This window comes from Epinephelus moara, chromosome 6 (assembly GCF_006386435.1).
Source record: "Epinephelus moara isolate mb chromosome 6, YSFRI_EMoa_1.0, whole genome shotgun sequence".
Lineage (NCBI taxonomy): Eukaryota > Metazoa > Chordata > Actinopteri > Perciformes > Serranidae > Epinephelus > Epinephelus moara.
In genome coordinates this window covers 82,718-95,609 of record NC_065511.1, presented here as the reverse complement: position 1 = coordinate 95,609, position 12,892 = coordinate 82,718, and the positions used below count along the sequence as shown (strand labels likewise).

The 12,892-nt window shown below is 41.0% G+C and overlaps 1 protein-coding gene across 1 annotated transcript in view; it reads right to left on the bottom strand.

The window, feature by feature from the left end:
- fbl (fibrillarin) overlaps window positions 1-12,551 on the bottom strand; it is a 28,801-nt gene extending 16,250 nt beyond the window's left edge. Inside the window, exons 1-4 of the mRNA XM_050045852.1 lie at window positions 12,414-12,551; window positions 6,597-6,695; window positions 6,165-6,317; window positions 1,853-1,947 (exon numbers count right to left, since the gene is read on the bottom strand). Of these exons, the coding sequence (XP_049901809.1) occupies window positions 1,853-1,947; window positions 6,165-6,317; window positions 6,597-6,695; window positions 12,414-12,423 (357 nt within the window). The 5' untranslated portion in view covers window positions 12,424-12,551. The remainder of the gene's footprint in view (window positions 1-1,852; window positions 1,948-6,164; window positions 6,318-6,596; window positions 6,696-12,413) is intronic.
- Window positions 12,552-12,892: the final 341 nt, after the last annotated feature.

The following is a 12,892-nucleotide window of genomic DNA, read 5'->3' as shown; positions in this document are numbered from 1 at the left end:
TTTAAATAATTAGACCTACACATTATGTGCAATAAACATTTGGGAGCTGCTCTAACAGACTGACAGTCTGATCCTTGTGCACAGTGTTATAAAAAATAATAAATATAAAAAGGACAGAGGTTTGATTCTGAGCTGAGGGTGAATTCTCGCTGTGTAATATTTGAATGTAAATACAAAAACTGAGGTCCAAAGAAATGACTGATGTGAACGTAAAGCTGATGTTATCCGCTGCGAGGGTCATAAGGACAGAGGGATGTCGTATGCTGTAAAGCCCTGTGAGGCAAATTGTGATTTGTGATATTGGGCTTTATAAATAAAATTGATTGAATTGAACGTAAGACAGTCCTGAGTAACAAACTAATATCCAGCAGGATTTAGACTGTGACAGACGGTAAATCTCCGCTAATGAATGCGCTTCAATACAAGCTTTGACACGGACTGAATGAATGAGGAAATGAAACCGCGTGTAAGAGGGAGGAGACAGAGAAAAACGCAGGGTTTATTGAAGAAAACCTGTCAGCGAGCAAGTTAGGTTCACAGAGTCTGTTACCATGGTGACTGACTCAGAGTTTCAGTTACCTCTCTTTCTGGAACGGATAACTCAGAGTTTCCCTCATCTCAGGGTTAACTTACTCTGAGTTTTCACATAACCCGCTTTCTGGAATACCCCCCAGGTAATGCAGAAAAATATCATAATGTGTTTATGTTGTAAGTGTGTGACACACACACATTCTCGCTTGAAAAAGAAAAAATATCGCTGATTTTCACCAGTGGCGTTCGCTCGTCTGTTTGCATGTACTCCGATAGCCACTCCACCTTAAATGACGCCTGTTTTTTCTTAAAATTTCGACAAAGCGCCACAGCCCACACATTTAGCCATAGCTGCGATGCTATGGCTAATGGCTAACAACAAATACGACAACAGTGAATACCCAACATAATGCCATTGATTGGCTGTCAAGCTAAACAACCGTTGCAGGTATTAGCTGGGCAGCGCCTGGTGGGCATGTTTTTTTTAAAATCATCACTGACTGAAGTGCAACTCACACTGCCGCCGGCGCGGCACTGTGGCCGTCAAGTGCCGCCCCCCAACACACATTCGCAGTGGCGTGCAGCGGCGCACAGCGGCACTAAAGTGTATTTCTCACCCCAGCCCGCTAGATGGCTGTACCTACACTAGTTGCCAACGGTTGCCAACTGCTAGTAAGGGAAGAAGAAGAAGAGGAAAAACTTTGAGGCAACAACAATTTGGTTTTCACGGGTGAGTTTCTTATCAAAATCGTCTTATTAAAAATTTGAAAAACTTAATAACGTATCCAGATACCCCTTTGAAAGCTGCAACCAGAGTTGATACTACGGCGGCTGAGACGGAAATAGAGCAGTGAGCTGAAGCAGAGCGGCGCGTCGGCTGGCGCCGGTTTGGGTTTGTTCACAGAATATAATGGAGGCGAGCGTTTTGAAGCGTGGCGTATGGCGGCAGTGTGTGTTGCACTTGACAGTTCACTGTCACCTGTCACTCATTGCACAGACAAACGCCCACAGTGGAGTACGCATTTACTGTTCAAGTCACAAGACAGCGCATATAAGGGGGAAAAAAAGAGAAAAGAAAAACAGTAAAAACTGGTTGGGGATATTTGAGTGCGCAACTTTTTTGTCATCTGTGCAAAGAGGTGGGGAAGTGTGCAATTGTGCAGTAAAACAGCTTAGAGGGGACAGTGCTGACAGAAAATTTACTCATTTACCCAAACTAATAGTTTTTGATTACAATGCAGGGTCAGTAGATATAATCTTAATACAAGATGGATGTGCTACCTCCACGTTGTGACCACTGTGCTGGTGTACCTAGTCTCACCTCCACACTGATCCTCTTTTCTCCATACACAGACTCTCCCACCACCATGTTCTTGGTCACCAGGGCATCCTCCTTTCCTCTGCAGATGAACACTCCTGAGTACACACAAACACACCACAGGTCAGTGTCTAGAGGACATTCGAGTCAATTCAAAATTGTTGGTAAATCTCGTCACACAAAAACAGATAGAAAAGAATGTGACACAGGGCTCGACAGTGCGAGCGTTTCACTTGCATTTGCGACTAAAAATAGGTGTGTGCGAACTGTAAAAAATATTTAGGGGCACATGTGCGCATAAAAAAAAAAAAAACAGCCGAAGCAGCCTATATTTTTGTCAATAAAAAAATGATAATCTAACCGCAAATGTTGGAGGAACTCCAGCCACCTTCCCTCTTCCCCGTGTGCCCCGCCCATAACCCCCATAACCCCCATGGTTATGGGGGTTATGGGCGGTTTTCCAAGCCACTGTCGGCACAATGAATATAAGTCCCACTGTCGGAAGTGTGGAAATAAGTCAAAGTGTGGAGGAGACGGACCAGGTTAAGCTGCGATAAGCTTGCAATATATATTGCGATACTAAAAAATACAAGAATTTTCACCAGATGACTTGAATAGCTCTATTTGGAAAGAATTAGGTTGACTCACCATGAGACCATTGTATTCCCTTCTATTAATCCAGGCTAAGGTCAATGATCTAACATGTAATACTCTAAAATAAGGTGGTTCATCTGTGAATGAAGAATATTGCTGGTATTGCTGTACTCCAGATTAAAACAGAGCACTGGGGATGTCATCTTTTTTATATCCGAAATAGTTCCATATTTCGGACATTGGCCTTCTTTTGAGGACAAAATCCTCCTTTACCATTTCTCCCTCATGCATGTCGCACATTTTCAGTGTGTGACTGCAGCATGTGCATGAGAGGGGGAGGGGCTGCTGAGTGCTCAGTGAGGGAGAGACAGATTCAAGCTATCGATTAAAGTGCTGGAATTTGTTATTTATGTGACAACGCCTCAACGTATCACAGGCTCCGCTCCATTAGTGCCGTGCTGCTGGTTCAGGCTGGGCTCGGTTATAATCGGTCAGGAAAATGCGGCCCAAGCGCATGCGTCAGAGAGAGAGAGGCGAGCGGAGCGGAGCAAGGAGCTTTCTTCAGAGCTGCTTTTCTGAAGCAAAACAAAAGTTTACATGTTCTAAAAAAAGAGAAAACATGCGCACATCGCGATGGCGATGTTCAAACGATATATCGTGCAGCCCTAATTTGTAGTATTGACGAAATGGTGAAAATCAAACAAAACCAGCATGACATGGACAATTTACTGCAGCACCTCAAACAGAGGCATGCTGCCGAGTGGGAGAGGTGTTGCTCCCTACGAAAATATCCCTATTCAATGGAATTTGTTATTAACGTGACGCCTGAACGCGACACAGGCTCCGCTCCATAGACTGTGTTCAGTGCCGTGCTGCGGGTTCCGGCCGGGCCGTGTTCTTGTGTGGTCACCTGTGTCTGTGTGTGTGCGTCTATATAGGACGCATATATAAAATAAAATTAACTTGATCTTTAAGGGGAGGCGGAGGGTGCCATTGGGGGGGCGGGACGAGAAAAAAAAAAACGATTTAAATCGTGAATCGGATTTGTTGTGGAAAAAAAAAAATATCGGAGATTTTTTTTTTAGGCCACATCGCACAGCCCTAGCCTGAACTGGGCATAAGTGTGCCTACAGTTTAACTAATGGTGGATGTATGGTTCTGGGTTTTACTCTACTCAGGGTTCCAACAGATTTAGGCAAGTTAGATTTAAGACTTTTTAATGCTGCTCTGATGAAATTTAAGACCAATTTTACAATAACTAAAACTGAAGAAAAAAACTAACTAAACTGACACCAATTATTAATGGCCAGGAACTTTTTTTGTCTCATGGCACAGATTAGTACCCTAAACAGAACTACCTACGTTTGTTGGCAATTTTGTGTTTTTATGTTACTCATTCTGCATGTGGGATTTCACTGTCTTGATTCCAATCATGCCGAGTTTAAAAAACTATGTTGCCTTGTATTGATTTTAGCAATGCTGCAACAATAATTGGGATCCAATTCCTACCTACAACAAATGATTGAGATTTTTCAGGTATAGGTTGGGGTGTGTGTGTGCATATAAGTATTTTTTATTACATTGCTGTGGTTAATTTGAGGTAATATTGTTACTGTAGAAATCAGAGAATCACTTTTTGTTGTTATATATTCTCAGGGAGATGATACAAGCTCTAAATCTGAAATACACACCACACACATTTCATCTAATTGTACTGTGCAACAGTTAGAATAAAGTTTTTGTATTTGTATGATTGCATTTGTGTTTATTATATACTTGTTTAAGTATAGCAAGTATAATGAATATAATGTAGGAATCGGTAAGAGGAATCGGTATGGAATCGGACCATTAAGAAGGAATCGGTATGGAATCGGAATCGTTAAAATCCTAACGAGTCCCAACCCTATGTGTGTGTAACTATCATAATGACATGAATGAAGCTCAAACTTTTACAAATTGACAATAGCATTATATTTTCTGTGGTTACGCCCCTCTGTTAGCTCAGTTTTGCTCAACAAAATAAACACAGAAAATAAAATACTGCAGTTAATTTGTGAAAGCCAAACCATCAAACATACTGTTTTAGGTTGTTAAAAGAGAAACGTAGCAATTTTTCAAACAGCCAAATGTCACAGCAGTGTGGGCAGTATGTGCAGATGAACGATATTCAGCTTCCCTCCATGCTACCCAAAGCTCTCCCCTGATCTACCTGTGGGGGTCTCTGGGTTCACCAACAACTGGTGGACTTTGCTGGAGGTGACACTGGCGGATGAGTGTGGAGCTCCAGGCACAGGCAGCCTGGAGGAAGGCTTTGGTTAATGTTAGCTTTTGCTGGGTCAGAGCTGTGGACTGGATGTTTTCTGTTGAGATGCTGAGGTGTTGTGCTATTGTGGTAGGCTAGTTTGGTTTTACTGTAAACACACAGTACAGAGTTTTGTTTTGTTTCAGCCTGAAAAGATTGTTTGGAAAGAACTCTGGACACTTTGCTGTTTGCCCTGGTCTGTCTCTTCTCTTTACCCCTCGCTATTTAATTTCTCTATCATTTTGCAACCCATGCTACTTAATTACATCATCTGTTTTGTAATCAATATATGATTTTGAGGCATGTTCTTCATGTCAGGTGTCAACAGTGTAAGCACACTGTGCCACAGTACGAAACACTGTGCACTGCATACAGTTACCTGGATTAAACAAAGATGTGAAGAAAATAATTTACATAGATGATTTTCAGTTTCAGCCCTAAATGCAACATTAAGACAGAAAAAGATTCATAAAGTCCTACCTTCCATGTCTTTGCATTTTTAAGACTTTTCAAAGATTGATTTAACCTCTTGCACTCCACCCCCATTTTGTAGCGAAAACGCCTAAAATGACATACCCAAATTAAATTATTTGAAAAATTGTCAAATAGTTGCCATGATTTTCAAATAGTGTTTTTGCTTGTGCTGCCCATCCCTAACTCAGCCAGCTTAAAACATTGTACCTTATTGAAATCAGGTGTGATTATGATAGCTGATGTTGTTTATGACACAGAAACATCATAAAATATCACCAAATAAAGCCATATGAAACGTGAAAGTTATGATCCCACTTTCTAGGCGGTATATCTCAGCCAAAAATAGTGGTAGGAATGAGACTATTACCTTTTATAAAAGATCTAAGTCTCCACTCGCAGCTCCGCTTAAGATCGCGAGTAATCCTTTAACTTTTCCCCTCAAAAAACAGCATGACATGACTTGTCACCACTCATCGCGATTTTGGACTTTGTGTGTTTAGGCTGCTCTGGTGCAAAATCCATAAGAAATAAAAGAAAAACGATGTCATTTTTGAAAAGTCGAGAGCTTCCTGAATCCGGCAATACCAAACTACACATGGTTCGATGACGTAGTAGTGTGCCTGGGAGATACCATTTAACAGAGGAGGGAGGGAGCACGGACATGGGCGTCCGAGCAGAGTTAGAGAGGTTAAGACATTTTAATACTAATTAAGGCCTTATTTTTATGTATGTTTATGTTTACTTTTTAAGGATCCGCAGGAACCATGACTACATCAATTTACATCTGCATTAGGAGATAGCCATTTAATTTAGAACAAGAACAAAAGAAACTGCCTCTGAAATAAAGTGGGGTAGAATGAAGGCCAATGAAAGAAATCCCAGCATGTAACCTGACCACCAACAGGGTTCAAACACAAATCATTAGAAAACAGTGGGAATAAAAACCTTCATGTCTGTGTGGCTCAACCAAAACCTTCTTCCCTCCTCCAAAGCCTCCTCTGCAACCCCTCCCTCCTCTCCCTCCTCTTCCTCTCGGGGTGCCTCTGCCACCTCCTCGGCCTCGAAATCCTCCACCATCTGGGGATTTGAACCCACCACCTGAAAACAGACACATTATAATGGAGCCACTCAGGTCAACATGAGAAACAATATCTGTGCTTGGGTAATACAAAACACACTCGTGATTTTAGTGGAGGTTCTGGTCAAATTTGTTGTGTTCTTAAAGCTTTTTTTATTTCCTACAGTCAGTGTTTGAGTTCTTCATGAAAAATATCTAGTGTCCTGAACTGCTTAAAAAGGGCTGTTTTCATGTCACACTTGATGTGCATACTGTGATAATACAGATGACATGATAGTGACAACACTTGATACTCTCACCTCTTCCTCCTCTGAATCCTCCTCGACCTCCCCGGTCACCAAATCCTCCTCTACCTCCCCCCCGTCCTCTTCCTCCTCGGTCCCCACGAGGACTGAACCCTGAAAAACAAACAGATAACAGGGGGCATTAGGAACTTATGATGTACCAACAGAGCCTACACATGTGCAGGGGTCATAGCAAAAAAACAAACCTAAGCCTGAAAATTTTTTTGGACTTATTTGATGTAATTTCCTGAAATCTGGTGCACATTCATACAGAGCCAACGTCCGGCATTTCAGGGCGCAGCATTAACAAGTATGAGCTGAGTTTACAACAGAGTGATGTAATAACAATGGGTTTGGGCTTTAACTGCCCCATAACTAGACGACTTCAGGGCCTATACAATGACTCTAAAGTCAAGTTAACTTTACTTTTAAATGTGTTACTTTTTGCACAGACAAGACAAAACATGTTCTGCGATGAAGGAGCACACGTGTACTTTCTGGTCGACAACACTATCTGTCATCAACGCCAGTATGTCAGCAACGCACCCGGTTCCCTTAATTTTTTGCACCAGCTCCCATAGGCTTTCCGTCTATGCCTCTCTCTTCTACCCACACCCACTTTGGAAAACCATGACATCTGCAGATATTACCGCAACACGATTTCTATTCTATGCGATTTAGGGGCCTCCATTCGATATGAGATGATATCATCTGCCCATTTAACACAGTCTGTTACAAATGCTGCCACCCCTTTCTTTTTTGCTTTTGGCCAAAATGCTAAAAACAACACATAAATAATGTAATTAACTGTAACCACAGTTAAGTTTCCTTTAAACTGACTCCACTAACACATAAAACAGAACATGAGACAAGTTAACCTTAAGCGCTTTCTGCCAGAGAGAAATTTCTGAAAGAAATCTTTGCATTTTAACCCAAACCATCCACCATTAACATAAGTATCAAATTCAGCTCAGTAATAACTGTCAAGGTTCATAGACAAGAATTCTATTTGCTAGTGATCCATTGTTAGCTTTAGCATGTTTACATTGCATAACTTAGCCTAGAGGCTGGCAGACTTTTTTTTTCTCCTCTACTTTGAGTTTAACAAATTACATGTAATGTTACTATTTTTCTTACTTAGTGTTAGTTTAAGTCACTGCATCTCCCGACAAAACAGTGCGGTTGAATTTCAGTCTGCATGCATGTTTTTTCAGCCCAACATTGTTAATACAGAGCAGCTAATGTTGCTGTAGTGAGAAGTTAATGGACTGAGATGGCCATCCAGGCACGAAACATTATGTCATCTTTTATCTCATAAAGGCACTGTTCACGTACGGCATGTTCGTTTGACCCCTTTTTTTTCTCTAAAAATTCCAAGATATTTCCACACTGCTGATTTATTCCCGAGTAAATAAATGTTATCCTCATCTCCTTTCTCTTAACTGCTCGCCATCTGACTGCCGCTGCTTGATGGTGACACAGACTTTAGCTGTGGACTGAGCTCACTCTGAGCAGCATGCATGGGAATGAATTACAAAAGACTATACTGGAATATATTTCTAGCTTTTTACCTGATGGTCTGAATAATTTTCTAAATTTGTCGCTAGTCTTTTTTAGAGATAAAGTTACTACAAAGAAAGTCACTAAATCTGATGACAAAGTAAACAATTTGGCAACAGTCCGCCCATCGATGCACTGGATTTAAAACACAAGACACAACAAATAGAATGCTGCACAGTGATTGTTGTATCTTGATTATCATGTTTTCATACTCATTGGAAGCCAAAATCGTACTTGAAAATTATGGGATTAATTGGTCTGCCTTAACAAAAACATTTACCTATAGCACCACTGATTGTGAAAAACTCTGCAGTGAACCTTTAAGGTCCAGTGTGTAGGATTTAGGGGGATGTATTAGCAGAAATGGTATATAATATAATAAGTATGTCTTCTTTAGTGTATGATCACTTGAAAATAGGAAGTGTTTTTGTTACCTTAGAATGAGCTGTTTATGTCTTCATGGGGAGCAGGTCCTTATCTACAAATATTGCCATGTTGCACAGTACGGTGGCCCAGAACAGTCAAACCAAGCACTGGCTCTAGACAGGGCCATTTATATCAGCCACAGTAGTAAATTGAAAAAGACAGATTGATTTACTGGCTTTCATCACCTGGTCTGTTTGTGCTGAGAAGAAGAGACCTCTGTGGATAATTCAGCTCCCAGTAAAAACCTCCTGGAGGTCTGGATTTTAAGTTTCAGTAGGGATGCATGATATTGCATTTTTTGTCAATGTCCAATATGCCCACATGTAACAACTAATCTGACTGATAACCGATACCGATATCAATATATCCACTTTTTTTCATACCTAATTTTAGTGCTCGTAAGTCTCTTCTGTGGTGGAATTAACATCATATCTTACATACATACTCTAATCATGATGGCCCATCAGCAGATGGAGACGTGACATACAAAATGCTTTTAACCGTACATAATATTCATTCATTGTGCAAAGTAAGAAAAAGCATTCTGGCTGATTCTGACAGTTCATTTTAAAGCCAGCACTGGCCGAAATAGATGACGTACCGATAATATCAGCATGTTGACCGATTCTGGAATTCCATTTTTAAGCCATTGGCCAATACCAATGACATGCTTATATTATTGCGCATCTCTAGTTATCAGAGATAAAAGTTCCAAGTTGGGTTGCAACGTGCTGAACAGCGTCAGAAAAACACTAATTTGTCATGTTCTGTTTTGTTTCAGTGTTTTTACTGGTTTTAATGACCTGGGCCCTATTAGAGAAGGCAGGTTCAACAAACTCTGAGCCTAATGCCGAACTCCGGGTTGACTGAGCCTGAGCTGGGATGAGTTTTTGGTTCCAGAACAGCTGATCAGAATCAGCTCAATCAACTGAGTATGTTCAGCCTGAGGAACGCGCATTCACGATGAGCACCAAAAGACATTATCAATGGAGTGCTGATGAAAAGTATTAATGAATCATTGCATAATGTATCTGCGTAAATTAATTTTTCATTCACACTGACAAACCTGCAATTCTGTGGAATTCCTCTTTTTTTTTTAAAGATTATTTCTTGGGCTTTTGTTGCCTTTAATGGCAAAACAGCATAACGTTATGGGGAGAGAGGCAACGACACGCGCAGGAGGCTGCAGGCTGGGTTTGAACCTGTGGCCGCTGTATCAAGGATTGAGCGTCAGATCATGGGGCGTCCGCTTCATCCACTAAGCCACCGATTTTCCGTGGTAATTACTTTTATAATCGATTATGATTTATGCCCAGGGAAAACCACAAAAACGGGCAAAAGTCTTTTCAGAGCTAGAGACACTTTTCTCATGGCCAGACAAACCTTTGTCTTGCTGACGTGTTCAGTGTCCCTGATATTATAAAGAAAACTGCCGCTACCAAAGAATCAAAGGGCAATGCATAAAATTTGTGCCGATGATAATGTAAATCCACAATGTGTAATATTTGATTTAACAGTTGAACAGACTTAAGATAAATGATAGAGTTTGAGGTGAAATTGTATCTTTCATATAGTCACTCCTCCGGGAAGACATCCAAACGGGGTCTCATCACCTTCTCCTTACGCAACAGTCTATGAATAAACTCTGCCCCAACATCCACGACTTCATTCACAAAAGGAAACGCCCTGTTTCTCCTACCTGCTACACGCTTAGTTGAATCGACGCCGTAGCTCTATGCCATAGCCTGATGTGCACCTCTCCAAAATTGTAACTACGCATCGCGGTGACACAGACCCCCTGTCTGTTTCTGTATACTGACACCATTTCCCTCAGTGGAAACAAAGCTTGTATTTACTTGTATTTCACAGATAAGAAACATAAACTGTGAAGACAGTAAAGCCTCCACAAAATAGCATTTTAAGTCTTGTGTGTGATATATCCTTCAGGGATTTATACTTCGGGATTTATCCTGGCTTCATACAAACAGAGGAAATCTCCGCTCGTCGCTAGGCTAATTTATACAATGTAAAATGCCATAGACTGACACTAATAATGTTAGCATGTTGTATTTGCTTGGAAAACGTGTTTAGTAGAAGACAGTTGTTTTGTCAGTGAATCTTGCGAGTTGTAATGGAGCCAAATTGTGTGCCATTACCTTTGTTAAATGTTGCTGTTGTCCCTGGTTTTATATGAGAAGAGTGAAAGATCGCTGGCCGCTAGGCTAATTTATACGATGCAAAATGCCATAGGCTTGTGCTAATAATGTTAGCATGTTGTATTTGTGGGGAAAATGTGTCAAGATAAAGACGTGTTTGTCTGTCAATGCTGCGATTTATAGTGAAGCTGATTTGTGTACTTGTGTTTGAAATTTTCTCTATTAAGCCATATTTAATGTGTTTTTTTATCAACTAAACTTCACAGCACTTCACACAAACCTCTACCGCTGACTAGTGTTTTGGAGGTGTAACTGCAGAGGGAACAGACACACCACCGCAGAAGTAAAAATGCTCACAACAGCAAAGTCGACGTGCGTCGGGTCTACACACAACCATAAATCCCCTTTTAGCCTCAGGCTTAGATGAACCAAACCTGCCAGCCAGCAGGTCTGCTTCATGGAGTAAGTTGCTATAGTAACTGACTCAGGGTTACGCTGAGCTGGCTTTGTGAAATGGAAAACTCAGAGTTTCCCTCATCTCAGGCTCATTATACTCAGAGTTTACACTAATCCTTCTTTCTGAAATAGGGCCCTGGTCTGTTTGTTTTGGAGAGGAAGAGACCTATAATAATAATAATAATAATAACAACAACAACAATTATTATTATTATCATCATATTTAAGAATAATTCAGCTCCTGGTAAAACAAAACAAAACAAAACAAAACTTCCTTAACAATGAACAGTGAATGAATTCTAAGCAGGAGAAGTTTCAGCTGGTTGCAATCTAAAATCCTCACCACCAGACGCCACTAAATCCCTGTAAATCTCAAACACTGGACCTTTTGAACTGGCCCAGAAGGAAGATAGACATTGCGGGCAGATTCTGAACTACAGCAACTTAAAATAAATGTAGGTCTCTTTAAGCCTTCAAAAGACAGCCACCCGGCCTTTCTTTAGCCATCCAGCCCTAGATGTAGCCTATCCAAGGCTCCACCAGCATTCTGTGTCATTTTGAGGTCTATCTGTGGTGTTACATTACTCAACCGGATTTTTCCACATCACTCAAAATCTGATAGAAAATTCAGCATCCATCCACATCCCGTGAATGATCTGACACAAATCTGTGAGCTTTGACGCTGTGAAACACGAACCTGCCGACTCCGGTATGTAACACCAATGCACGAGGTTCAGGTGTGGCTCAGGCTAGCGGAAGCTAGCGTAAACTTTCGAGCTTTTGTCTGGTAGTACAAAGTATTTGAAAAACATTTTTACCTAACAATCAAATTTTGTCTACAAATGTAACAAAAGAAAACATTTTTCATCACAGATATTTGGTTGGTTATTTCGGATAGCGCGTGGCTAGGTTGTGTCTGCTGACCGAGGCTCAACACGTGAGGGCTGCACAGCGAGCTGCTGGTAAACTCTGCTTTAACCATTAACCTAACGTTAACGTCACATTTTATACAAACTGTTACATGCCACCTATTATTAACAAAGCGTCCACACACTTGGCGGGTTTGTCTCTCCAGTGACAACTGTTTACTGTAAGATATCTGAGCAGCATGGCGGTGTAGGCCCAGGACATTTAAGCACTTTAAATTTAAAACACCGCGGAACGCTCAACGAAGTGTGCCCTTACATGTAAAACGTTACTAAACTAAATACCATCACAATCGTATATACTGTACCTGGTTTCATGTTATCTGCTGTGATGCGTTGTATCGATACTGACAACGGGACGCTTATGCTGCCTTGAGCCTCTTACTGAACGGACCACATGTGCGACTCCTACACCAACTTTCTTCTTCCGCCCTTTCCTCTTCTTCTGATATTTAATGGCGGTTGGCAAACAGCTTTTAGGTGCATTACCGCCACCTTCTGAAATGGAGTGTGGACCGGAACGGTCTTAGTCCTATGCTGTATTCTTCGGCCTGTTCTTGTCTTTTCCAAAAATGTAAATATTGCCCTATATCCTACATGTCCTGAATTCAACTGCAGTATTTCCCTTATTTCCAGTTTGATGCGTTCTCTTTCCAATCTGTGTTTGAGAATCCGTCTTTCCTGCTGGTATTTTGGACAATAAATAATAACATGCTCTACTGTTTCCTGCCTATTACAATATTCACACATACCAGTTTCATGTTTTACATTTAACTTAAGTGTACTA